The sequence below is a fragment of the Pantherophis guttatus genome, chromosome 4, assembly GCF_059756535.1.
Source record: "Pantherophis guttatus breed Tessera chromosome 4, ASM5975653v1, whole genome shotgun sequence".
Classification (NCBI taxonomy): domain Eukaryota; kingdom Metazoa; phylum Chordata; class Lepidosauria; order Squamata; family Colubridae; genus Pantherophis; species Pantherophis guttatus.
Window position 1 is genome coordinate 120152026 of NC_142066.1, and position 26892 is coordinate 120178917.

Consider the following 26892-nt stretch of genomic DNA (forward strand, 5'->3'; position numbering starts at 1 on the left):
AGAATTTTATCAAAATAGGTTGAAAATGAATTTAACGTCTTCAGATATAATACAGGATAAGCAGAAGGAGCTGGAATTAAAGACAGAGACTGTACCAGATAAATTGCCTTTGGATTTATCGGATACCCCAGCTGGATTATCTACAAATTTGAGAGAAGTGCCATCTGATTTTAATGTGATGACTTATCAAGGCAAGGACAAGCATGGAAACCAATTAGAGGATATACAAGGGATAAAAAAGAAACGCGAGACACAAAAAATTAGGATGGAAGTCAAACCCACAAAAAGAAAACAAAAAAAGAAATAGGTTGTACAAAAATAGAAATTTCTAATCCAAGCAACAGTGAAGCCAGTGATTTTAAAATATGAATGATTATGTGAAAACATAGAGGAGGCGACATATTGGTCAATATCATCCTGAGGATAGTGGCAGATCTCTGCATTGCCGTAATTTTGGGACATGGAAAGAGCCTCAAATTGATGGTTTTGAATTATCTACTTTGAAACTTCTTTTTGTGTTGATAAATATATTATAATTATCTTGAATTATAAGGCAAGAGAATCATATTGGGACATGCAGAAGATCGGGTTGTTACCCAATACGATGATGGAAATTAATAATCCTGATGAAACCCACAATTATTATTATATGGAATATAATTATAATGTCACTCGGGTGGTTGTTTTTACTTTTATATATATAAGAAGATGTTTACTACTGATGGGGGCAGATATGATTGGAGATCTTGAATAAACTGTTGCATTAGCAAGCTATATTACCCTATTATGGATGTTGGTTTTAACAATCCAGTGGAAAGACTTCAAGAAGATATTATATGGACTATAAATTTAAAGTTATTGTCTTTTCTTTTTTTATTTAGATATAATGGAATATATATATATATATATATTTAAGTAGTGTGGGCAGTGAATTAAAGATATCAAGAATTGTTGTGTATGGTAAATTTGTAAGACAGTGGGTGAATAAGCTAGCTACAGACTGATTAGTTTAAGAAAAGGGATTTTTAAGTGATACATTTAGGGGAGTGGAGGAAATGGATAGAGTGGAATAAATGTTAAATTAGATTTTATGGGGAGCCCGCTTTGAAATGTTATTAAAGTAGGACTTATCGTATAGTTTTAAAGTGGAAGGTGGTTTTGAATTGTTGCAATAATGTATAGATATAAAACACTATTATGCTAAATTAGAAGTTATTTTATAATAGTTATAGTATAATGTGTTTGGTTTTTTTTGTTTTTTTTCTCTTCTTCTTTTCTGAAATGTATGGATAAAGGGGGATTTATAATACTTTTAGTAAGTAAAGGTCAGTATTTTGAGGAGGGAGTAAGTAATCTGTTATGAATTAGGGTTTTTTTTTGTTACGAAGAAGTCACAGGGGGGGAAGGGTGGGGAGGGGGGGTTAGGGAGGGGGGGAGGGGGGGGGAAAAGGGGGAAAAATTTGTATTTGAAAACCTTTTCAATAAAAAAAAAAAAAAAAAAAGAGGCCACATGGGCGCAACCCCGTCCAAAGCCATGGGCGATGCCACAGTTTTAGCAGGACCATGCAGCCACACCTCCAGATATCCCTCAGTTCCCATCAGGTCCATGAGTCACTGGGTTCAGACCAGGGGTAGGTTCTAAATTTTTTTACTACCGGTTCTGTGGGCATGGCTTATTTTGTGGGTGTGGCTTGGTGGGGGGAGGGTAATGTGACTGGGTGGGCCTGGCCAAGTTTTTTTTTTTTACTTTTAAAAGCATTTTTTCTACAACCTTAAGAGGTTGCAGAAAAAAATGCTTTTAGAAGCCTCTGATGATCAGGCAACTCAGTTGGGATCGCCAGAGGCTTTTAAAGACATTTTTTTCCCCCTACAACCTCTTCAGCCAAAGTGGTTGCAGAAAAAAATGCTTTTCAAAGCCTCTGATGATCAGGCAACTCAGCTGGGATCCGCAGAGGCTTTTAAAGGCATTTTTCCCCCTACAACCTCTTTGGCTGAAGTAGTTGCAGAAAAAAATGCTTTTAAAAGACTCTGACGATCCCACCTGAGCTGCACGATCATCAGAGGCTTTTTTTTAACTTTTAAAAGCATTTTTTCAGCCGAAGAGGTTGTAGAAAAAATGCTTTTAAAATAGGTGGGTGGGGTAAGCGAGTGGCGACTGAGCTGGGGACCAGTTCGGGGGCATGGCCAGCCAATGTTATTACCGGTTCTCTGAATTACTACAAATTTTTACTACCGGTTCTTGCGAACCACTGTGAACCGGGAGCAACCCACCACTGATTCAGACCATTTAAATAGGTCCAGCCTCCCTTTGGTGGGGGGCACCAGGATGATATATGACCATGACAAGGGGAATAACCTTAAACTCCCTCCCCACCAGGTCACTTTGCCATTGCTCCAACAAAAAAATCAAGTCTGGCATGTAACCATTGTCCCAACTCAGGCCAGATAATCTGAGATGGCTGCCATGTGGCCATGGATTCCTGGACTGCTTCCGAGGCTGCCCCCAGGGATGGCAGATTGAAGTCACCCAGAACCATAAATCTGGGAAACTCCACCGCCAGCCTTGAGATGGTCTCCAACAGTTCAGGCAAAGAGGTTGCTGCACAGCAGAGAGGCTGGTATATTAGCAACAATCCCATCTGATCTCGTGAGCCCAACTTCAGGAACAGGGTCTCACAACCAGAGCTTTGTGGAACAAGGACCCTGAAAACCAATAAAGAATTTCTGATAACTACTGCCACTCCACCTCCCCTGCTTTGGGATCTTGTCTGGTGCCAAACCTGAAATCCAGTTGGACACATCTCCCAGAGGGGAAACCTTTCATTTCCAGTTTCAGTAATGCATGCCAGATTGGTTCACTCCTCTTCAATAAGATCTTGAACAAGATGATTTTTATTATTGACCAACCTGGCATTCAGCAGCAGGAGCTCAACCCCAGGCCTCCAGGAATATGCTTTCCATGGACTGGGGATGAGCTCAGGAGGCAGGAACACACCACTGCTATTAACACTGGGGGCATCTTCCCCTGGAACAGCCTATGTTCACTTGGTCATACTTGCATCATATCCCACACAAAGGAAGGTAAGTCAAAATGGTTGCAGGTGGAGTTGACTTCTCCTGTGAGCTTGTCAGCTGTCCAAATAAGCTACTGTTAAGGAAGGAGGTGGGCTTCTGTGCTATGTCAAGTTGTGCTTCCTCTGAAAAGCAGGTGAAATCGGCAATCTAAATGAGTCCTCAGATAATTGCTACAGCTCAGTATCAGCCTTAACTATAGTACCTGTAAGATGCCTATTTCTGGTTTTAGCGGGACAACTGATGATATTCCCTTATGAGAGAAAACAGAAGTTGACTGAGAATAGCTCAAGTGTGCATATTGCCACTTGGGAAAAATCAGAAAATTAAAATGTTCTTCATATAATCTGGACAAGATTTTAGCTGTTGGAGATTAATATTGTAAATTTGAAGCACAGAGGTATCCATAAATATTTCTAGGGTTTCTTGAATACATTCAGCCCATACATTTCTGGGCTAGACCATGACTCATATTTATGAGGAACAGTGGTTTGAGAGTTAATTTTAAGAAGGAAGCAGAAATATATGGCCTCAGATATAGCCTTAATATATTTCACATGATAATGCAAAAACAATGCCCCCATTACTTTTAACATGAATGAATAACTTTTTGTGGGAGAAATTGAAAGTAAAGAAGAGATCCAAGAGTATAATTAACCCTTCTCCTTGATGTTTTTCCACTTTTTAAGTAATTTCTTAACCAGTAGAATTCCGAGTGCATGTCTTCCCAAAAAATATTTCAAAGATGTAAGGTGACGAATTGTAGTTTTTGTGCCGTTTTGCATCTTAAAATTTCCCTTTCTCAAAGTGACCTGGTTTTGAAAATGTTTGACCATTATTGCTTGTACTGTGTAAGGAATTAAGAAGTATCTTAGTTCCTAAAGATTATGAAAGTATGGTGTTTCACTAACGCCAGGAATAGAGATCGCCATACTGTTTGAGACAAGGTCAGTCTTTGCAAGAGACAATAGTCATCCCAAGAGAAACACACTCTTTGTGAGTAATTATCTCTAGGAAAAACAGATAATTTGCCATATGCACATTCTTGATCAGAGGTGTTTAATATGTCTGTAGCTGGTACAATTACTATTACACATTCAGTTATTGTAATATGTCAGGATGCATAGAGAATGCAGCTTTGTAGCACATGAACACCACATGTATTCTGTAATGTAGGATTCATTTTGCTTCTCTTTAATATTCCTCATTGAAAATATCTAACATAGAACACAATCCACACTATGAATAAGCCAGGAATAAAGAAAAAAAAAACACATATATCTGTTTTCCACATAGGACTTTAATATAAAAGCTAAAGAATGCTGAGAAGAAACTGTTTTGGACCATTTGTTCCAAAATGAATCTTGTAATCTTACAGGTTTCCTCTGAAATGTCCCTCCTGATCTTAATAAAATCTTCTATATAAACTTGTGTGTAGAATTACAGACCATCTTGTGGTGCAGTACAGTACAAACAGAGCAAAATTTTTACACTTGCTTTTCTTTAAATTTGGAAAATCTCTACTTTCTTAAGCAGAATCCCTCATCCCCAAATTTCACGAGTCCTACAAAGTGCTTTTAGAAGTATAAATTAAAGGCAAACCTGCCATCATTTCTATATCTGATTCCCCCACCCAGAATTTGCAACTTACAGCCAGTTTTCATATGGAGCAGGAGAAATGGAAAAAGCAAGGAACTCACGTTTGGAGGCTGTAGCACTCAGAACATGTTCACCAACAAACAGGTATCCAAGGAGGAAGAATAGGCAAGTCCACTTCATCCTGAATAGATAAAGACACCCACACTACAGAACTTGTACAACTGATGTTCCTCTCATCTCTTCAAAGTAAGACTGGGATAACATTTCCCTGCTCTCCTCCTCTCTTTGGTTAAATTAAGATCTTGGGGCTCATCATGTGATGGGCCTGGATTAAGAAGAGATGCATGATTTTGTTTTTTCTGCCTCCCTTCTCCTCCACCACCCTGCAGCTCATGTGCTTATGAGTCATTCCTCTCACTTTTAATATTCACTGGGATTTTTATGCAGCTCTGCTTTGCCTTTCAGGAATTTCTGGTGCACTTTCGCACCTTTAACAAATAAGCCATAATCATGTATTGTCTGCTAATACTTTAATTCTTACAGTGATTCAAAGATGGACAGGTTCTACACCTTCCAGGAATGGTGTCTATACAAAAGAGCATAGCTGAGAATTACAAGTGCTTCCAAAAGTTGTGTAACAGTGAAGTTAGGACTATCAAGATGGGATTTCATACTCCAGGACCAAATGCAATTCAACCACATTATATATCAGTCCTGTAGTGCAGGAACACTATGTTGGCCTTAGTTTTGCAGTTTGTACAATCTTCCCTAAGGCAAGCAGGACATTAATTAAGCATTTGTAGTGGGCAAAGGATTTGACAGGGGAAAATGAGTGCCTTAAAGCTGAACTTTCCACTCAAAATTTTGAAAATTGATTCTGATTTTTTTGGAATGCAGCTACTAACTAAGCCATTCAAAAGCTAAAGAGGCCCTCAAACAAAGTCACACACCGTTGCCCTTGAGCATCAGTTATCAAAGTGTGGTGTAAGGATCTTTTTGGGTTCCTGCCCTTCCAGGGATCTTTAAAGTGAAATAAATAAATATTTTAAAGTTTCTCATTATTATTTTCTAATATAGTAAATACTGATAGATGTAATTCACATAAACCAAAGTTCTTTGGAGTCTTCAAGCATTTTTAACTAACAAAATGTTTTGAGAATTGGTACCCAAGAGAAACATACCATTGGAATATGAATTGGTCTTTATGTTCCTCTCCTGCCTTCATGTGTGCGTTCTCTTTCTCAATGTCTCACCTTTTTTTTCCCCAATACATTTTTTATTTTTTCCAATATAAACATACATATTTTGTAGACAGTGCATTGATTGGGTCAAGTCTTTTTCATACAATGTTAACAATAATAATGCTAATAATATGTGGAATTCTAATCTTCCAACTTCAAACAATACTAGTTTCATTTCATATTCCTTTTACATTTTCCCACTGATTCATTTAGGCATAAATAACATTTCTTTGCATCCTGTGTTTGTTATCCCTTAGTAAATGTTATCCTTCCATATTTTAAAATTCACTCATTATTCCACTATAGCATCAATATTCCACATATATAGGATTACTAATAACACCAATTATTAACAATATTCAATCCATCACGGGAGTATATCTAAAAATCCCCACCATTTCTAATCCTTAATATTTTAAATTCACAATATATTTTAACACACAGTTAATATTAATACTATAGTTAAATTGTCTACTCTTAAATTACCATCTACTAACCTGAATTTATTGGGGTTATGGTATTTTCCCATTTTATTAATATATTTTCTCATTATCCATCATCTCTTAATCTTTCTAAAATTCCATCATTTATTGATTTTTTTGGTCAGCCTTTTATCTCTCTCTCTTGGAATCTTGTATCTCTTTTTGATTTTTTTGTGTCTACTAATCTTTCCCTTCTGGGTGCCTTTTGTCTCTTTCTGTTGCGTCATTTGAACATCCATCCACAAGACTTCCTTTTGGTTTTTTTTTAAAGAGGTTTTTCTCTTTTCTCTCTATACCATTATAAATTGAGAGGTTATGTAATTGTCTTCTACTTATTAGTCTTTTTTTCCTCTTTGTTCTTAACTTCTTGCTTTTCATTTTTATTTTCTCCTTTCCGTTTTTTCTAATTTCTCATCTATTTCTTGAGTATCGTGTTTCTCTTTTCCCCCCAATTGTTGAGTAGCTTCTACATTCATTTCTGTATCTTTAAACAACCCCTTTGTCATCTCTTAACAATTCATGCATATTTTTTTAACATAAACATAAATATTTCTTCATACATCTCTAAATCCATTTTATAGTAATTTAATATCAGTTATAAAAAGTATCTTTCTATTATTTCATCTACTTTTTTAGAAACAGATGTTATTTTCATTTCATGAGAATCTGTGGGTAGGTTTTACACAAAAATGCTGCGAGATTTAATAAAATCTAAAAACTTAGGTAGATCATTGGTTTCCCTACAGTACCCAGCCAAATGCATACAAATTCAGGGTCACAAAACATGACACAAAATTGTGAGACACCACAATTAGACACCACAATTTAACTAATTCTAACTAATTTTAATCTGCTAACTCCAATCTGAAGCAAGAACTATATTGAACATTGTCATGATGCTTTAAAAAAAAACATTCTCAGATAGAAAACATTCTTAAATGTTCAGCAGGGCTCCCTTAAATGTTGGATTAGAAATCATCATTAGCTAGTGGCATAAATTGGGGAGGGGCATATGCTCACTAAGAATAGTAAAAAAAAGTGTGGTGGCATGTCACAAATTTGAAACTGTACATGGTCAGCTGTTTCTTATGCTCTCCCCTACATAAAGCATACTTTCTTCAGGAGTTTAGATGGCATTCACATGATTGCCAAGTGACTCACTCTTTTACCCTGGGAATTATCCAGTTTATTGTTTGTAGGTGTGCTGAATTACAACTTCCATCAGCTGACAGCTGGCACAGACAAAGCCTGCTGGGATAATTCTGAAAGTCCAATTTATGAGGGTTCTATTAGATTGAAGAAGGCTAAAAGTTATGGCTCTTTCTTCACTGCCTTTGAATGCTATTTGTCACATGATACACACTACTAACTTAACTATTAAAGACAATAGGCCTTCTCTTCTCAAAGAAGAGAAGGGAAATTGGGCTCCTTTTATAAGCTTAACAATAACCACAAAATCCTGACATGTGGGAGCAAAACATGAATCAACATGATTGCTTGACAGAGTTAAATTTGATTAGCAAAAGTTTTCTTCTACCCCATCTCTGAAAATAACCCTGAAATAAGGTATTTATCTTTCTGAATAAAACAAGTCAATCTTGTGTCACCTACTTTGTTACCTAATTATTTGTTTTGTCATGTCCAGATTAGCAGTAGGTTTCAAATCTGGTCGCTACCAGTTCGCTCGTGGATGCGTGCACGCTCGCGCTTACGTGTGACACTTCTGCGCATGTGCAGAAGCTTCTGCGCATGCACAGAGATGTCCAGGTGGGTGGGCGGAGCCTCCCGCCGCCGTCACTACCGGTTTGCCCGATCTGAGGCAAACCGGTAGCAACCCACCACTGGTTCAGATGGGTCCTCTGTAACTTGTGTCTTCTCCAGATATTCTTAATAGGTATCAGGTTTCATGCTGGACAACACATATCGTATGTCATCACACAAATTATATAAATTAGGTTGAGTAAATCTTATTAAGATGTTTTGAAAGATACTGATAGCTGAAAAAGAGTTGATGCAGGGCTTTTACAAGATTCTTAGAGGTTCAGCAATAATATATGACTCTCCAGTGTTGGAGTTAAAAAAGCATTCATACAATCATACATTTTAATATTTCAATATTTATGTCCCAAACACTGGAGCATTTAACTGCAAAGCCATAGCAACTCTTCATTATAATTAGAAGCCAAACTTCAATCATAAGGTTGCGGGATCCAATTTGGATTGGTCAAGGGACCAGAGATTTTGTCTTCTGTGCTTTCAGATTCATGTTGTACCCCCATCCTCAGGGAACTGGGAACCTCAGGGTATTTATATGGTGCCTGTTGTGTGTAGGTTTTTAGATGTAGATTGGGGTATTGATGGCTGGCTATTAAGTCGTTTCATTGTGCTGCCAAGCTCTTGCCTTCTAAGTATTTGATAAAGTGGGGGTAAATCCTGTTGATTGACGAGCGTTCTGTTTCCCAGGGTTCAATCATTTCCATGGCTGTTTTTCTGCCTGCTCATCCAACAATCTTAGTATCTGGAAAATTGAATGTATGTTCTTATTAATTGCAATATGAAGCTACCAGGAAAGGCTATGATCAGAGGATGTATTTGTCATTAATTACATGACCAACAAGCAATCAGAGAAAGATGGCAAGAATACACAGAACAACTTTACACAAATGAAAAACAAGGCCAAGCTGTAAGAAGAGAAGCTGACCTACCAGAAATAGAACCAGATCTTTTGGAGGAGGAAGTAGTTTGAGCATTCAACCAGTTGCCAAACTGCAAAGTCCGAGGAGTTGATGGAATTCCTGCAGAGTTGCTGAGACCACTGCCAACAAAAGCGCTGATAGTGCTTCGCCAAAAGTCACAAAAAGTGATCACATGACCCTGGGACTACTTCAACCATCATAAATACATGCCAGTTATCGAACAGCCAAATGTTCATCACCGACCATGGAGATGCTGCAGTGGTGGGATTCAAGTAATTTAACAACCGGTTCTCTGCCCTAATGATTTCTTCCGACAACCAATCTGCCAAACTGCTCCAAAAGTTAACAACCGGTTCTCCCGAAGTGGTGCGAACTGGCTGAATTCCACCACTGAGATGCTGCAATAGTTGATCACGAAAGAAATGCTTGCAAGTTGAGAACTGCCTGCATGTGGTAAAAACAGATATTTTAATAGAAGAAGTATAAATACTGTGGATGAGAATTTAAAGCCAGAAACAGATGAATAATGTATAGAATAAAGCAATATTCACAGCCTATTCTACAGCTTTAAAAAGCTTTTTTATATTAAAGTACAAATTTAAATTTATCTATTCTGGAAATGAATACTTTTTTAAGTTCTGGAAAGTAGATACAACAAAAATAGACAAAAATAGGAAAATATTATTTCATTAAATATGTTAGGAAAAAGAACAGCAATGCTTCTTGTTATTAGTTAAAAAATTCAATGTGAACAAACAGCATCCAAGAAAATCAAATTAAAAGCAAAATCATAATAAAAGGAAAAATCGTTTAAAAAGGGGCAGAGCTTATGACAAGTACCAAATAGGTTAATTTGCTAATAGAATTGAACTCCAATTCAAACTGTATTAAATAATGAAATTCTTCCTGCACTGGATCCAAAGCTACTAAACAATTCAGCCACTATTATTAGATTCACTTCACATTATACTGAGTAGAAGACAAAAGTATTACAATCTGAAAATTACAATTAAATTTGTTACTTGCTCTTGTCTGTATTCTTCTCAAATCCTGAAAATAAGTTGACTGCAATTCCCAAAATTCCAAGGCAACTTAGCCCAGAAGAAATTCTGGGAATTGTAGTCTCAAACATGTATGGAGTCCCAGCTCTTTGCCATATTTCAGTATTTATGTTTTTGTCTAGATAGAATATATCCCACCTTCTGGATGTGCAGAGTTGATATATATGGCTCAATTACATAGTGCTTAAAACTCCTACAAGGCAAACTGGAGAAAACCCAAGAGGGGTAGAAAAGGAGATAGCAAAATAAAAAGGTAGTGAATGATGAAAGTTTTCATTTCCCCCCATCCCCCTTCTTGTAATATTGTCTGTTTTCCTCGTCTTTTTATAAATATGGATAACAAAACTGAACAATGAAATAATATTTTAGTCTCAAATAAGGTGTGATAGTAAATTACATTATAAAATGTATAACCATCATGAATGTATAGTTTGTAATTAAGCACTGATAAAGAACGGTAAAAAAAACTAATGGGCTGCATACTTCTTGATATATATTAAACCATCATGGTTTCTTTTGAGTGCTTTTAAAATAATTAATCTTCAAATCCCCCAGATTAGGATTGCAAATGGCTTGTGTTCATTTTTTTTGTCTGTCACAAATGTAAATCCAATTTTTTTGCCTAATCAGTTAATGCAATAGCCTTGTTGTGATTATATAATAAGTACGTAAATTTGCACAAGGTCAATCTCTTGAGTGATAATTCTAACCCTATACCTAGCTTTAACCCTAAAACCATGGGGGGGGGGGAGGAGAGAATGAGTTAGCCAAAATAAGCAGATGTAAACAAGGCTATTGCTTAACGCATTGTAAGCTGCCCTGAATCTCCGGAGAAGGGCGGCATATAAATCAAATTAAAAAAAAAAAAATTGGTGTTGAAATTCACAAGCAGACAAAAGCTTTTTGGTGGGCAAATTTACAAGAGCCCTATAAATCTTCAATAAAATACTCACCTTATCTGGTGTCTTCCAGATATGTTGGGATTAAAACACTCTAAATTTCTGGCCGGTACTGCCCATACAGATTGAGAAATTAGTTATTTGATTTACCAAGCTAGTATCAACTTTAATGTATGAGCTTTTTAGTAACTTATCTGGGAGTGCTAATTGGTTAAATTTAAATCATTTTGGTCTCATGTATGCAATAATGGAAAGGAGGGAAAGGTATTTCCTTTCACAATTACTTTCCCCGGTGATTTTTTCCTGCTACGTTACATATCATTTTACAGCTTCACACAAGTCTCAAAAAGCCAATTTTTGTTAAGATTATGTTAAAAAGTTCAGTTCTGTCCCTACCTCCTCTGAAGTTCCAGTGCACTAAATAGAACTTAATCCTGTGTTTTGAACTGCAACCAGCCATAATTGATCAAACACTTGAGGGGGAAGGACTTGTCAGCTGTTCTGATTAAGGTAAACAGAAGATTAACCTATTCATTTCTGAAAAAAAAAATCTGCATTTAAAAAATAGTTATTAAAGAAAAAATATATTTTGGCTCATCATTTACACTTAACAAAAGTGTAAGAGAGGTAGTATATTTATAGAAGGAATGTGCTCACATGTTGGCAGAAAGAATTATTTTAGCTTAAGTAATGTGTTGTTGGAAGAAACATCCTTCTGGGTTCTGCTCCAAGTGGGGAAACAGACACTGGAAACATGGAGACTGCTTGGAAAGATGGTTTAATGGTGGACAGGATCACATGGCTTGAGTTCCTGAACAGAAAAGGGGCAAATACAGTAAATCCTCGGGTTTTTATGCTCTCTCTGGCTCTGCATTTCTTGGGGCCACAAAAGAGTATCCTGATTGGTTGTCAGACTCCCAGGGGGTGGGGGTCTTGCTGGCTGATGCAATCTTCCCAGGTGCCATGTGGTGAGCCTCGTCTAGATGGGTCCCATTGTGTTAGTTTCTGTTGCTATTGTGTAGAGGGCTAATCCTATCTTTCGCAATTCCTACTATGGCTCTGCCTGAAGGAGGTAGATCTTTGTTATGTAGAATAGACTGGCCCAAGCCTTAATGGCCCATTGACAAAGGGTGGGGGGGCAGGAAGATGGGAGCTGCTTCAAAACATGCTTATCCCAGGGAAATATAATATTCTGCCTTTTTCATATTTCCTAAAATATTTCACTCTTCCAGGAAAGGGGTGGGTGCTAACTTCCTACAGTGTGTTATAGAACTAAGGAATTAATTTTTCAAAGTGTTGAATGTGAAAAAAAAAAGTTTGCTACTTTCTCTTAAAAAGCCATGGTTTAATGCTTCTTCAGATCGAAAGGCATTCTACGTGTGTTTCATAGCGAAAATTTCCATAGCCATTTCCCACTGTTTGAGAAAATGTTGTCAATAGATACCAACTGAACAATTTGCTTAATACAATTCCAAGGAAGTTTCAGAATCTACAGATAAGCTATAGCAGGCTTTATACAGGCAGTCCTTGACGTATGACCACAACTGAGCCAAAATTTCCATTGCTAATCGAGATAGTTGCTAAGTGCATTTTGCCCCATTTTACAACTTTCCTTGCAATTGTTAGTGAATCACTGTAGTAACATGTTGTAAAATGAATCTGGGTTCCCCATGGCTTTGCTTGTCAGAAGGTCGTAAATGGTGATCATATGTCCCTGGGACACTGCAACCATCATAAATATGAGCCAGTTGCCAAGCATCTGAATTTTAATCATGTGCCATAAGGATTCTGCAATGGTCATAAGTTTGCAAATTGATCATGTCACTTTTTTCAGTGCCATTGTAATGGTCATTAAATGAATGTCTGTAAGGACTACCTATATTCTATACATCTTGCCTTTAAAAATTATTTTCAAAAGGAAGATCTACTTTTATATATTGGAGTGTCTGTTTTAAATCACTCAGTTTTAGAAAAAAACAAGCTATCCTATACTCAATTGAATGCCATACCATTTATTGATTACATGGTGATGGTTGTAAAGATTTCACCATTATCATAATTTTCATCTTATAGATTAATTCAAAGTTTCAGAACTGGCTTGCTGGGACCAATAAGTATTATTTATAGTATAATTTATCTTTTTTTTAGTTAGAGAAAGGGAAGATTCAATCTCATGGACCTCTAAGCATAAAAATGCTCTGTGAATGGCTTTTAAATGCTATACATGTAGTCCTTGATATGCAACCATGTTTGAAGTTACAAAGGCACTGAAAAAGTTACTTCAATTAAAGCAGTCTGATGCAGTGGTGAGTTGCCCCCGGTTCGGACCGGTTCTATAGATTTCTTATAGTAAAACCAGCGGGAGGCTCTGCCCACTGATCCTGACATCATCAGAAGCGACCTGCGCATGCGTAGAAGCAAGCCACATGCGCAAAAGTAAGGCGCATGCATGAGCAAAGCGAGCATGTGTGTGTGATCCTGTTGCGAACTAGTAGTAAAGGTAAGTAGAACCCACCCCTGGTCTGATGAAACTAAAAATAAATAGTTTTAAACTGTATATCTTATTTTTGGAAGATTAAATGGGAAGATAAAGGTTTCCCTGTCAGTCTTATCTGACTCTAGGGCAGGGCTGTCAAACTTGCAGGCTGTGGGCTGGATGCATCACGCGCTGACCATGCCCACACCTGATTTAGCAAAGGAAGAAAATTTGCGATATGTCCAGTGGGATTCAAGTAATTTAACAACCTGTTCTCTGCCCTAATGATTTCTTCCAACAACCAGTTTGTCAAACTGCTCAGAAAATTAACAAACAACGTCTCTCGAAGTGATGTGAAATGGCTGAATGCCACCACTGGATATGCCGTGATGACGCGAGTTTGACACGCCTGCTCTAGGGCATGATGCTCATCTTTGTTTCTTGGCCAAGGGAGCCAGCATTATCCAAATAAAATTTCTATGATCATGTGGCCAGCATGATTATGGCACCCAAAATGCTCATATCTTCCTACTGAAATAGTACCTATTAATCTACTTGCATTTGCATGCTTTCAAACTGCCAAGTGGGCAAGAGTTAGGGCAGGAGTGGGAGCTAACCCCATTGTGTGGATCTCAGATCTCGAACCCGGCCTGTCACCTCTCCAGCTGACAAGCTCAATGTCTTTAACCATTAAGCTTCTCAGCAGCTCTCCCCATAACTAGCAGCTTTATTCAATAAATATAATTGTAAAATATTGATAGTGGACTATTTATTTATTATAATGGACAATTTAGCCAAATTGTTTGGCCCTTAACATTCACCATCTATATTCTGTGCCTATGTAATCTCTACAAAATTGGTCACTAACAATAGTGGGTTTTGCTTGCCTTCGCTACCGGTTCGGAACTGTGAGCGCGCTCCCCTGTACGTGCTCACTTCGCTCACTCACAGCGCTTATGCACATTCACAGAACCATCTGAGAATGAGCAGAGGGTCCGTGATGATGTTGGGGCGGATGGGCGGAGCCTCCTGCCACTGATACTGGTTCGCCCGAACCAGGGCAAACCGGTAGAAACTCACCACTGGTCACAATGCCATTCATTTTAGTGTTTTGGATGTTTGTGCCCTCTATTGTAGAACAACGGCTGTTGGGGACTATACATTCAACATTGCTTTCCTTACATAGTATAGTCTACATTTTCAAAATGTATAGTTTATATTATATAAAGAAAACAATTTATTTTGTGTTTTTATCACTGAGGGGAATTTATTTTATTTATTTAGCGTATGGCTGGTCACACACAATATTAAAACACTTCATTTTTACAGGTTAAAATAATTAAAACAATTTTTTTAAAAAGCAGTAAGAAAACCTAAGAGGAAAACAGAAATAACATTTCAGAGTTTAATGTCGAGTTTGGAGATCCAGTCAGTAGCTGTCGTTGTTACGCAGAGGAAGTCCCTAAAATCTCCTGGATATCTTCTGTTAGAGCATTCCCTCACTACATGTTGGATAGTCTGTTGAGGGGCCCAATCACATTGTGCTGAAGATGTCTTTCCCCATTTATACAAGGAGTCGGCACACACCCCATGAGTCATTCTAATTCTATTGTATGTATTGTAATCTGTGTCGGGGTAGATTAAATCCTGGAGGTATACAATATGCTCAGAAATATCTTGGGGGGAATAGCTACTCCACGCTTCCATCCACTTTTGTGTGGTGTTCTGATGATCGGTCAGCAGCTTAAGCGCTGTCAAGAGTGGTGGGTTTCTTGACTTTAATCGGCATCTTAAGAGATCAGGAATGTGAGGGGAAATCTAATTTTTAAAGAAATAACTTTATTACATTGCAACCTATAGGTACAGTATCTAAATTAAGATAATTAAGATCGGTTTTCAGTCTCCAAAATTGCTCTTAACACTATAATGTCTTTTTCTCATTTGACTTTCTAAAAACCAATTTCTTTAGGGTATTGGCAGAGGTACAAAAGAGAAAAAAAATGTGTCTAGGACATTGGGCTTTTTCTGTGTAATCAGAAGTAATCTAATTACCTTGAGCATATGACAGAGCACATGCTCGGACTATGTTTCATGTGATCTAGAAGAAAAATTCATAAATTATTTATAGAAATGTGACTAGCTTGCTGACAGGAAAACAGTGTTTTAAACAATAAAAATGCTTATTCATGCTGTCGCAATATTTTAGCAGCAATTTTAAAGATGTATTTAAAGTGATTAACTTTGTAGAGCTGTTTCTTATTTCTTACCTTCTAGTTGAGTTTTACCAGGTAGACCAGACAAAAGACATGACCAAATAGGCTAATTCATTATTGTAAAGCTATTATTAATAGAATCTTGCAATTCTGAAAGTACAATTCTCCTGCCATTACTCTGCATTTACATGCAGAGAACTTTAGGAGCTGTGGTTGCAGACTGGTTAGAATGCAGTATTGCAGGTTAACTCTGCCCAAGCAGGAGTTCAATTCCGATCGGCTTAAGTTTGATTCAACCTTCCATCAAGGTTGGTAAAATGAGGACCCAGATTATTGGGGCAATATGCTGATCTTGTAAACCTCTCAGAGAGTGCTGTAAAGCACTATGGGGAACGGTAAATAAATCTAAGTGCTATTGCTATCTTCTGAGTCTCTTGCTCCAACCACCAGGGGTAGGTTCTACTTACCTTTACTATAGTTCGCATTATGCCTACATGTGCAGATCTACTTTGATGACATCCACATCAGTGGGTGGAGCCTCCCGCCGGTTTTACTACCGGTTCTTGCGAACGGGTCCTAACTGGGGGCAACCCACCACTGCCAACCACTATACAATTGCAGTCTGTGCTGTCTCTTATTTGACCCTCTCCTAGGCAGCATCTCTTTGCCAATCTCCCAAGGTCTTTCCCACATGCTATTACTTTGAGTTAGACTAAGCCTTTGAGCACTCTCTACCAGTTAACATATTGGAAATTGTAATTTAACAAGTCTCTTGGAGAAAATTGCTATAGAACAATAAATCACTCCATAGATGAGACTTTCTATATCTGATATACAGTATCTTAAAACATGTAGGATTAGCATGGAACATGCTGGAAAGTGATTGTCAAGGCATTTGTGTTTGTTTGTGAGGGGCAACTGGATTGGTTGTTGTCAAAGGTTGTTATCAGGTGCTTGCCAAAACTCACCTGTTGACATTTTAAATAATGCGGTCCTATGTTGCTTATATATTGCTCATACTGTTCAGTTGCCACTTCTGGTCAAGAGAGCAGTAAATGAAGAAAGGAGAAAAAGAAAGGGAACTTCTGGCTATCTACTCTTTTCTTCAGGCTGCTTGCCAAACTAGGTTCAAGAGGGGCAAAACAATGGAGAGGTCACAATCAGGAAATACTGAGTAATACAGCTATTCATCTACCACTTCACAAACTACAGCTATCTATCTCTTCAGGCAGGCAGGCAGGCAGGCAGGCAGGCGCACACACACACACACACACACACAGACACACACAGACACACACAGACACACAGACAGACAGACAGACAGACACACACACACACACACACACACACACACACACACACACACGGCAAACTTCCAAACTAGCTTGAAGGGCTATTCTAAAAGGATGTGTCCTTCCTTGCCATATAAGGAACTTCTTTCTTTAAGCTATGTTTACCAAAAAAACATGGAAATCGTTGGGAGCCAATATTAAGCTCTTTATTCATTAGAGTTTTACTTAGTTGCTGCTCTCTCTTCAGTTGAAAGCACAGGTAATTAATTTGAAGAGCAATAATAGCAATGTTGAGCCCCAGAATGTTTCGGTGAACACTTTACTATGAGTGGGAGTCTAATTGCCCCAGTGCCTGCTCCCATAAAGTAATTGTCAATAAAAGCAATTAGATGTGCCTTACAGAATGCATTTTCTTTGTACTCCGAACGTACGTAATGCATCTCTCTAGTGCTCTATAACTCTCTTAGCTTTGAATAAGTATCAGTCAACTCTTTTTACTGTGCAGTCAGAATTCTACTTCCCTGGTCAGGTAATTAAATAGTAAAACATTAATACTGCCTCCCCAAGAAGGCCCCATTCTAAGGATTTCATTAATTAATCGTGACTATAAATCCCTTGCAAAGGTATTTGAAGACTGTATTGTAAAATAAAATCAAAATGCAAATACAGATCAGTGAAAGATCTGCAGCAAGATGTTATGACATCTTTTGTTTTTAGGTTTTTAGAAATGCAAATAAATAATTTCATTAAATGGCTACTTTGAAGTAGGCATTCCATAAGTTTCCTCTTCCTCAAATTATGATTTCCTTCAAACTAATTTGTCACATGCATACTTAAGAGCTTTACTGGCATCCCAAAGAAAAATGTTTATGAGTTACTAAAATGTTTTACTAAATGCTTCTGCTCTTCCCTGGATCTGAGATAAAAAATCTCAAAATTACAGTCCTGTTGTGGGTTATTTCCTCCGTTACAGCATGGGCTATTTCTACTCAACTCCATTTGGTTTTGTAGGTAATTAGCTATTGAAAGTTAAATATGATAAATATCCCATTTGCTATTCACATCTTTTCATTTAAAAGAAATTTCCTCCAGTAGAAAAGTATTTTATTTCTTTTACTTTCCATTATAATCAATGCCAAATTTACTGTCAACGCTTCTTTCTTTAACACTAGTTGCAACCAAAAATAGTGATCTATAGCTACAGACCAAGTTTCTTTTGAGAGCCTATTGTGTAGTGGTTAGGACATTAGATTAGAAACTGGGGGATGTGAGTTTTAGTCCTCTTTAGGAACCAAACCAGCTGAGTGACCTTGGGCTGGTCACTTTTTCTCAACCGTAGGAAGGAGGCAATGGCAAACCACTTCTGAAAATCCTTCCCAAAAAAACCGGCAGACTTTCCAGGCAGTATCTGATAACTGGACACAATTGAATGGAAGGGGGAAAAAAAGGTAATTTTAAATACTGTTCAAAATGACAAACCACAGTATTCTTAGTGTATGTATTCTGCAGGTTGTACACATTGCACTACTTTGCTGAGATGGTATCCCTTAATTTTAATACCATAACAACAACATATTAACATAATAAGCTAAGTGGGTTGAGTGAAATTGGCCATGAGTTAGTTAGTGTGAGCTCCCTCAGAAATTTGCCTGCATTTTCCTGAACAAAGCCAAAACCTTAGCCATTATTCTGTAGTGGCCGTAGGAGCAAACATTAAGTGTTCTGTAATTTCAAAGGAATCACGTGGAAACAGAAAAAGTACAACAGCATACTTTCCAGCTTTTGCCCTATTTTTAGCAAGTCAAGGCATTCTATTTATACTGAAGGGACTATTTAGATACTCCCCAATCTTTTAGGGTGTGAAGCACCTCAATAGCTCTGAACTTTCCCTTCATAGGAAACTCTAGTATGCAACCAGATGCATGCAAATAGTATGAAGGACACCAGGACACATTTGAACAGTAGTGATTTTATTTTTCTTCCTTTGCATTGAATAGAGCTGCCTTACTAACCCTCTGCAAATTTATCATTTATACTCATATGGCTATATCACAAAGAACAGTAATAAGCCTGACTAATATTATATAATCTAGGCAGCACAAAAAAGGTTTTCCAAATCCAAAAACTCCAGGTGTTTAAATTCCATCTGATGTTGTAGCCACATCAGATGTACCATTAAATGAAAAGAAACCTGCTAATAAATCTGGCAGATTACTAAAGCCATCTGCACAGGCAACAGCCAAAGAAAATACAGTACTTTTGATATTAGTAAGGCTTATTACTAAATTTATATTCAGACTTCTAGCGTTCGAAGAATGAATGTTAAATAACTATTATTTTCAACATTTTTTTTTCAAACTAAATATTTCCATTTTTGTATTAATAAATCAAGGATATTCATTAGTAGAAATAAATCCAATAATTCTGAAGCACTGGTAGTGACCAATAAGGAAAATTAAATTTAGTCCAAGGATTTAGTTGTAGTATATATGTTAACAAATGTAGAAAAACAAATAGAAAGAGCATCTGCAGCCACGTGCTACATATTAAGAAATTCCATGGGTGGCGGTCTTAATGGGACTTTCCCCAAAATGAATTTTACACCTTTGAACTGTCTTAATTCTTCTGTAGACAGTCGAAGCTGGGAAGTAAATAATTCTTCTGAAGAGCCAAAAGTTGGAATTGCTGGGGATGTTACTGCAATATTACTGGGAAGAGAATGTGCTGATTCTCCAAAGAGTGTATATGTAGAATTGAAACCAGGAGGCGCAATTGCTTTTCCAAATACTGTTGCAGGTGTGGTGTCTGGTGAAAAATTTGCAGAAAAGGGTTTTCCAAATCCAGAAAATGTAGGTATTCCAATTCCATCCGATGTTGTACCCATATTAAATGAAAAGGAACTTGCTGAAGAATCTGACATATTATTAAAGCCAACTGTAGGAGGAGCAGCTGAAGGAAGTGCAGCACCTTGGATATCTGTGTGGCTTACAGATGAGACAGCAGCAGATTCAGGAGATTTGAAAGAAAAGGCCTGAACAGTATTCCATGCATCCGTAGGAAAGCCTGCAATTATAGCATATAGAAAAAGTTGTAAGAATAGTTGCAATATTAAGAAAAAGAAAACTGCATTAAAGGGGAAACTAAGATAATCAAAATGAAGCATGTGGTAAAATGGATCAGCCAAAACAAATTCCTTACTTGATGTTCTAGAAGGTAGCGTCTGCTGTTGTCCAAACCCAAATGGAGGAGATTGGTGACTAGTCACATTCTTCAATTCCTTAAAAACAAACATAAATTCTATATTTCACATATTGTTTTATGGCTTCAGATTAAGTATTTTAAAATGCACATACATACTGGTATTACTTAACAGTTGGGTGCTTAATGATCGTTCAAAGTTATGATGGACCCCTAAAAGTTACAACTTACCCTTAAATTAATGATGGCTGCATTCCCCCCCCGTCATGTGACTACTTTTTAGCTACTTGGCAACCAGATCCTATTTATAACTGATTGCAGCTTCCAACTGTCATGTGACATTTGTAAGTGTTTTGTTTGTTTCTGGCAAAAACCATTCATTTAGGAGGATGTATTCACTTAACAACCGTGTGGTGACTCTCTTAATGACAATGACTTTCGACTAAAATTCTGGGCTCAATTGTGGTTACTGAGAACTATTTATATATTAAAATGAGATAATTTTTATTATCTATTTTTTCCTACTTACATTGTTTCAATTCAATTTATTACAGTCATGGCCCAGAACAAATAAAAACATTCAGTAAATACACAATGAAGAATTCTAGAATAAAATAACAGATAAAATCTAAGATAAAATCCAGTTTGTCAATCGCACATGGTCTACTATACTAAAATTACAATACATAAACTGTGAGGCCTGTAGTCAGTTTAATATTAAAAGGGAATGGAATAAGTAGTGCAAAGGGTTTGCCAACATTGTTGTAAAATCTGATTTCACTTTTATTTCCTTTTTCCTTTTTTTTTCATGGCCTCTACTCCAGAGAAATTTCAAGTTTCTGTTAAACAAGAGCATAGTGCTCCTTTATTTTCCAATTTGGCAATTACTGTCTTTTAAGATCAAGAAGGAAGCCTGGTTCTTTTATAAATTTGTTGGCAGGAAGGCAAGGGAAAAAGGCATTTTTTCTCAGAGACCTAGACAGAAAAGCTGAATAAGATGTCAGGCTTCTATCCCCTGGCTGAAGGTGAGGCAACACTTCACATTTGAAAAACTGGAAGTCTAGTCCAATTTCTAAACCTCTGGAACAATATTTATATGGAGGGAATGTGATGTTCAAGCCTTCATTACTGGTAACCTTTGCCTAAGAGCCCAGAGACGCCTATCTTATCTGATTGTCCTTTGAAATAGCTCAGAATGAAAACTCAGAAAAGCATTTATCTGCATTGGATACAACTTGTACAGATTTGCAGCAGATAAAAACTTTGTAGATTCTGTACAGAATTCTGATTATTTATTATATTTCTATGCCACTAGTTTATTTTTCTATATAATTCTCCAAATGCCTTTAAGTAAAATAAATGCTGAAAAGATAACCTAAAATTTTGCCTACAATTTTAAATGTGTTTATAAAGGCTGCTAATTAAATCCAGTTATCTGAACAGCAATAGTTACAGTAAACTCAATCTTATCACTGAAGCTTTCCCCTATTAGTTCCAAGTATTATTAAGCTGACTTATTGCTCCAAATTATTACTGGTTTGAAAATCAGGACCAAAAATATGAAAACATTTTTTTAAAAAAATACTTTCCAGTTGTACTCACCATTGTAGTTTTAGTAGAGGGAGTTGCATTCTTCAATTCATGCAATCTATTTTTCCACTGAATAACTAGCTGCTGGACTGAATTGACCTGTAAAGAGGAAGAAAAGTTATTCACTACTGGCTTCACATTTGAAATAATTTTCTAAAAAGTGCTTCAGCCTTCTACATTAAACAATATAGACACTTACATAAACTTGTGTGTTATTGTTTGCTTTACAGTTATAATACACAAGACGCAACTCTTCTGGCAGAAAGTCAGAGAAACCTGTAAAGATAACAATCAAAGAGCAGAAAGGGAAATATTTTATCCCCATAATGCAAGGCTAGTAACTATACATACAGATACAATTTGTGGTTAAGAAAGACTCATTGGCAAAATAATTCATTAGCAAATAAAAATACATTTGCTTTGTCTCTTAAGCCCCTGTAAAACCAAGTCAAAAATTTTGACCCATCTTCCAGCAATTGACCCATATTGCCGTTCACAACACTTGCTGTCTTCTGGTGCTGATTTTTTTCCCCTCTAAAAATGTGGTCAGTCAATTGCAAACTCTGGATCTGAGATCCTACTTGAGATCTGGATATCACACATATGGTTGTCTCCTAAATCTGATTCCGTATTAGAGTAAAGGTGCCTTGTCTAAATTATTTTGGCCTGATTTTTAAATACATCTTATAGTGACAGATCTCTATAGTCACAGACAATAGTAATTTTAAGGAAAATAAATTATTGACCTCATATGCTTTCCATTTTCTCCTGTGAATAGCTCCCAAGGTATATAGCCTCCAATAGAGCATAAGAGCCTGGCCACACAGTGTGTGTTTTGTGTGGGCACCATTCAAAAAGAGAGACATTTGCAGAGAATTAGGAGATATGGGGATGTAGATCTTTTAGATTTAAAATATTCTCCATTGCAAACAGAACTGTTCTGTCCAAAACCAGCCTTTTAAAAGTTGGTCAAGGAACTTTGCTTGGCAGAGTCCAGGAGCAGACCCTTTTCTGCTGTAGCTCTTGCTATCTGGAACATTGTACTCTTTGAAGTGAGATCCATCCCCCATTCTTTCAGCCTTCCAACCTGGCTGGTTAGCCTGGGGCCTAGATGTGGGTGTTCCTTTCTGAAAGTGGTTATTGGATTAAATAGAATTTAATCCACCCTCACCCACTGTATATTCCTGCCATTTTAACTAAAATTCTTAATTTAATGTTATACTTACTGTTTTTATATTTTATAATACTGTTTTATTATGTTGTAAGCCACCCAGAGTTGCCTTATTGCAAGATGGGCAGCAAATAAATTTAATAAGTAAAAATAAGTGTAAATATCCCACTTAATCCATAGTGCCTTAGTTACACAGATATGTGCAATGTCTCATCCAATGAGACCTAACAATAGAGTAATTTGTACCTGAAATATTAGGTTTTTCTTTCATTGGTGAATAGGAGGAAAACATCCATTGTCCAGAAGATTCCCAAATCTCCATGTCTTTCATTATTATTTCACTGAATAAATGATAATGGAAAGTTGTAACCCATACTAAACTGATGTAAAATCAAACCAAGCTAATCTTAAGGTTTCACTGTTTTTAAACATGGAGACAAATCAAGACTAACTGAGCATAGCAAAAAGCATAATTCATTTTATGAAAGACTTAATCTTTTTCTTGCCCAATGCAAATATAGAACCTGATCTAAAATTAATTAGACAACTGACAGAGCAAGTTGTGATGGGAGTCCTGCTCCACTATCAAGAAATCCTACCAGTAGGATAGTGCCTTTGTCCCAAGGGCCTCTAGGTATAGAATGTCTAGACCTATAAAATATCTATAAGCCAGTTTGCATATTCTGCATGCAATTATAATACTCAGTTCAATGAACTGTATAAACAACCATGGCAAAGAACTGAAGACATTGAGTTTAGGATTGTTGTTTTTAACTGCACATTTAAATCTCATAGTAATTAAAGGAAAAATGCCACTTACTTAAGTTTTTCTTCCTCAGGTGTAGTATTGTTAGTCAAATGTTCACTTGAATCTAACGCAGCAAATCTATTCTGAGAAAAATTTGAGGATCTGGGATCTTTGTTGGTTTTCCACTTAGATGATTTTGAGTAATTAAATGCCTGCAAGCTAACAGAATAATGGTGCTGTCCACCCCGTGCTCCTCTTCTGCTGGGGCCTGAACAAAAAAGAGCACAATGTATCAAACATTTATCTTCTTTGCGTAAAAAATAATTTAATCTATATTACAGAATTAAGTAACAGAAATTGGCCTAGAAAGGTTATTTGATAGAGTACAAATCCAAAATCTATAGAAAATAACTCAAACGTAGATCCCTAGACAACAGCATCCATAATATTACAAGCTTTGTACTCTTTATCATACTTATTTTACATTGTAAATTTCTATTCCACCAGATTACTTCTCCACTGTGATCATCTTTATTCCTGTAATGTGACCCTTCTGGTGACTGTATCCCTTTAAGGAGGTCTATTAGCCTCCTACACTGTTCTTTCCTTGGCATTTCAGCCTATCTGACCTTCTGCTTTTTTCATGTTAATTTGGTATAGATAAGAGATCTAGTTTCTGCAACCAGGATGCAGAGTCTGAGCCCTGTGAAAGGCAAACTCCATTCTCCTTTTACAGCCCCCTTTTAGCCAAAACTTTTTTTGTGGAGTGTTTATTGAACATTAGTTTAAGTCACATCTACACGTATGGTTGGATATCTCAATTTTTGGGTATTACAATTATATCTTTGCCAGGGGCTCTTTTATATATATCCAAGTCAGAGGGTTCCAAAACCAAATACACAGCACTCAAAGGCACAACTCCATTCTTTCCCTCTTCTACTCCACTACCTGCTCCTCCAAATACTACTTATAAAGAATAGTATCTCTATCTGCTTAGAAACTGCTTTAAGTACACAAACACACGTCCTACACCATACCCAGCTGCATCTCTGCTCAGTTTTTATAACTAACAATTGCTGTTCCAGCTAGGGAGAGGCCTTGAGACAGGATAATAGTAGCACAGGTGCTGGCCATTTTGCAGGCAGTCTGACCTTGCATTTATCTGTGCTGGACTTTAAAATTCTGAGAATCTGCAGAGACCACATTGAGTCAGTGTTCCATCATTTACACTAAATGGAAACAAACAGGCTTTAACTGTTTAATCTCTATGGATGTCCAAAAGCCCAACAAACTTGAATAGCATTTCAGCATTTTTGGAACCAAAAATGGACAGTTTTTGGAACTGTCAATAATTGCAATTAATTACAAGTTGCACTGGCAGCTGAAATGAAAGAGACCTAAATTAACGGGATACTCAGGTGGGATGAATTTAGTTCTACTTAAAGCAGATCCCCCTGAAATCCATAGAACACTAACACGTTTATTACATGAGTAGAATAACTTCAAGCACATTGCCTGAATAGTAACTATTACAGAACGAGGCTGCGGTTTTTGTAACGCACCTTGTTTTAATCTTATTTAATGGATTTCAATATTTTTTGAAATCCGTTTTAACTTTGTTAACTGCTATAGGATTCTTTCGCAAGGAGAACGGTAAAGAAATTAGACTAAGCATCCCAATTTTTAAAAAGTACGGCCAGGTTTCAACCGGTCACTGTAAAAGAGGCTGGGGTTTAAAAACAAAATACAAGCAAACTAAGTTAAAAACACTTTGTTAGCCAAAGGCGGACCTTTCTCTCCCGAGCAAGTCCATTATGCAGCCACGTTCCCCGCGGGAAGAGACCCTAGAAATCGCAAGCGGCAACCCTAAGAGGCTAATGAAGAACCCAAATCCCCTCCGTACCTGAGTTTTGGGCAAAGGCCTGGCTGGCTCTGCCACCGTGTGGATGCTCATACCAGCATCTATCACCGAAACGGCAGTTGCCCTGCAAGTAGTAAGAGCAAACCCAACCAGAATTGTGAGCCATGAGAAGGCACCGCTCTCACCACCGCCAATACAAGTTTCCCGCTTTGCTTCCACTACCGTATCCGCTCCGCAAGATTTTGTCTAGGGCTACGCAGTATTTGTAATACGACTTGGCCGTGCTTGGGCACGCAGCAATTAGGGCGTCTAGTGATGACGTAACGACGACAAGACTACCCTTGGCGGAAGTAAATGCATTGGCAGATTGCCATGTTAAAAACAGTTTAAAAAGTATTTTTTTTTTTTAAAAAAATGATTTTAGTTTTCTCGTTACGGTTAATTTAAAAAAAAAACAGCCACCCAAATATATAGTGGTAAAAATTTAATGTGCCTCTGAAGGCGACATTCAGCAAGTATAGATACATCAGGAAGTCTCCGTATTGTGCCGCTAATATCAACCCCACTTTATTTTATATTTTGAAATTAGAAGGGTTGGGGAAATGGGGAAGAAAGGGTTTTATTTATCTAAACGTAGACACTGTTAAATTATAATTATGTCCTAACAGACAGCTGAAGATACCTCCCGCCTCTATTTTCTCCACAACAACCCTGTGAGGTGGGTTGGGCTGAGAGAAAGTATGGCCCAAAGTCACCCAGGCAACTTTAAGCTAAGGCTGGACTTGAACTGATAATCCTCTGCTTTTTAGCTGGTGCTTTAACCACTTGACTAATTGGCTCTCCCAATGCCACTTTTATTTTCAGGAATGCTTTTAGATCCTAATAAAAATACTAAGCAATTATAGTTCTATTAAGCCCCTCGTTTTGAACTGTAAAGCAAGATAGTGAGAGATTCATGTATATGGAAAATAGTAATTGTGGAAGCCCTTGTCCCCCCAAAAATGAAATATTAATATTGGGAAATATTAAAAAGGCAGGATAGAATATTTCCCCCAGGAGAAATGGAAAAAAACCTTAAGGGAGGCAGAAGCCAGCCCGTTTTCCTGTCACCAAGCAGAAACCGAGGAGGCCAGGGTATAGAAATGCAGATTGATAATCCATTCAGAAAGACTGGGTCAGGCAGAAACTTCAGATAAGCAACACAATCAAGCCAAAGGTTGACAAAATTAGGTCAGACAAACACCTAGGATTTGCATTTCCCCTTTTGCCTATAGAGCTAGCCATTACCCCATA

General features: G+C 37.2%; 2 protein-coding genes and 1 long non-coding RNA gene across 3 annotated transcripts in view; all 3 read right to left on the reverse strand.

Annotated features, from left to right (window-relative positions):
* The window catches only part of GPNMB (glycoprotein nmb), a 36084-nt gene extending 30997 nt beyond the window's left edge, over positions 1 to 5087 (reverse strand). Inside the window, exon 1 of the mRNA XM_034401980.3 lies at positions 4773 to 5087. Within this exon, the coding sequence (XP_034257871.2) occupies positions 4773 to 4851 (79 nt within the window). The 5' untranslated portion in view covers positions 4852 to 5087. The remainder of the gene's footprint in view (positions 1 to 4772) is intronic.
* A 1870-nt stretch (positions 5088 to 6957) lies between these two features.
* Positions 6958 to 11594, reverse strand: LOC132709398 (uncharacterized). The gene is made up of 3 exons (XR_009620400.2): positions 11105 to 11594; positions 9100 to 9534; positions 6958 to 8912 (listed from the first exon to the last, which is right to left on the reverse strand). It is a non-coding gene; the product is annotated as an uncharacterized LOC132709398 (long non-coding RNA).
* Positions 11595 to 18984: 7390 nt separating this feature from the next.
* Positions 18985 to 26663, reverse strand: NUP42 (nucleoporin 42). The gene is made up of 7 exons (XM_034402059.2): positions 25642 to 26663; positions 23811 to 24006; positions 23237 to 23331; positions 22019 to 22095; positions 21832 to 21918; positions 20230 to 20308; positions 18985 to 20094 (listed from the first exon to the last, which is right to left on the reverse strand). The coding sequence occupies exons 1-7, from the start codon at positions 25763 to 25765 to the stop codon at positions 19571 to 19573; spliced, it is 1182 nt and encodes a 393-aa protein (XP_034257950.1). The 5' UTR covers positions 25766 to 26663; the 3' UTR covers positions 18985 to 19570.
* Between the last annotated feature and the right edge of the window lie 229 nt (positions 26664 to 26892).

Excerpts from the sequence above, each read along its gene's own strand:
- NUP42 (XM_034402059.2), bottom strand. The coding sequence starts at position 25,765 with ATGGCTCACAATTCTGGTTGGGTTTGCTCTTACTACTTGCAGGGCAAC. Across the intron at positions 24,007-25,641 it reads GGCCTTTGCCCAAAACTCAG|GCCCCAGCAGAAGAGGAGCA; the intron begins GTACGGAGGGGA and ends TTTTTTGTTCAG. Across the intron at positions 23,332-23,810 it reads CCTGAGGAAGAAAAACTTAA|TGAAATAATAATGAAAGACA; the intron begins GTAAGTGGCATT and ends TCATTTATTCAG.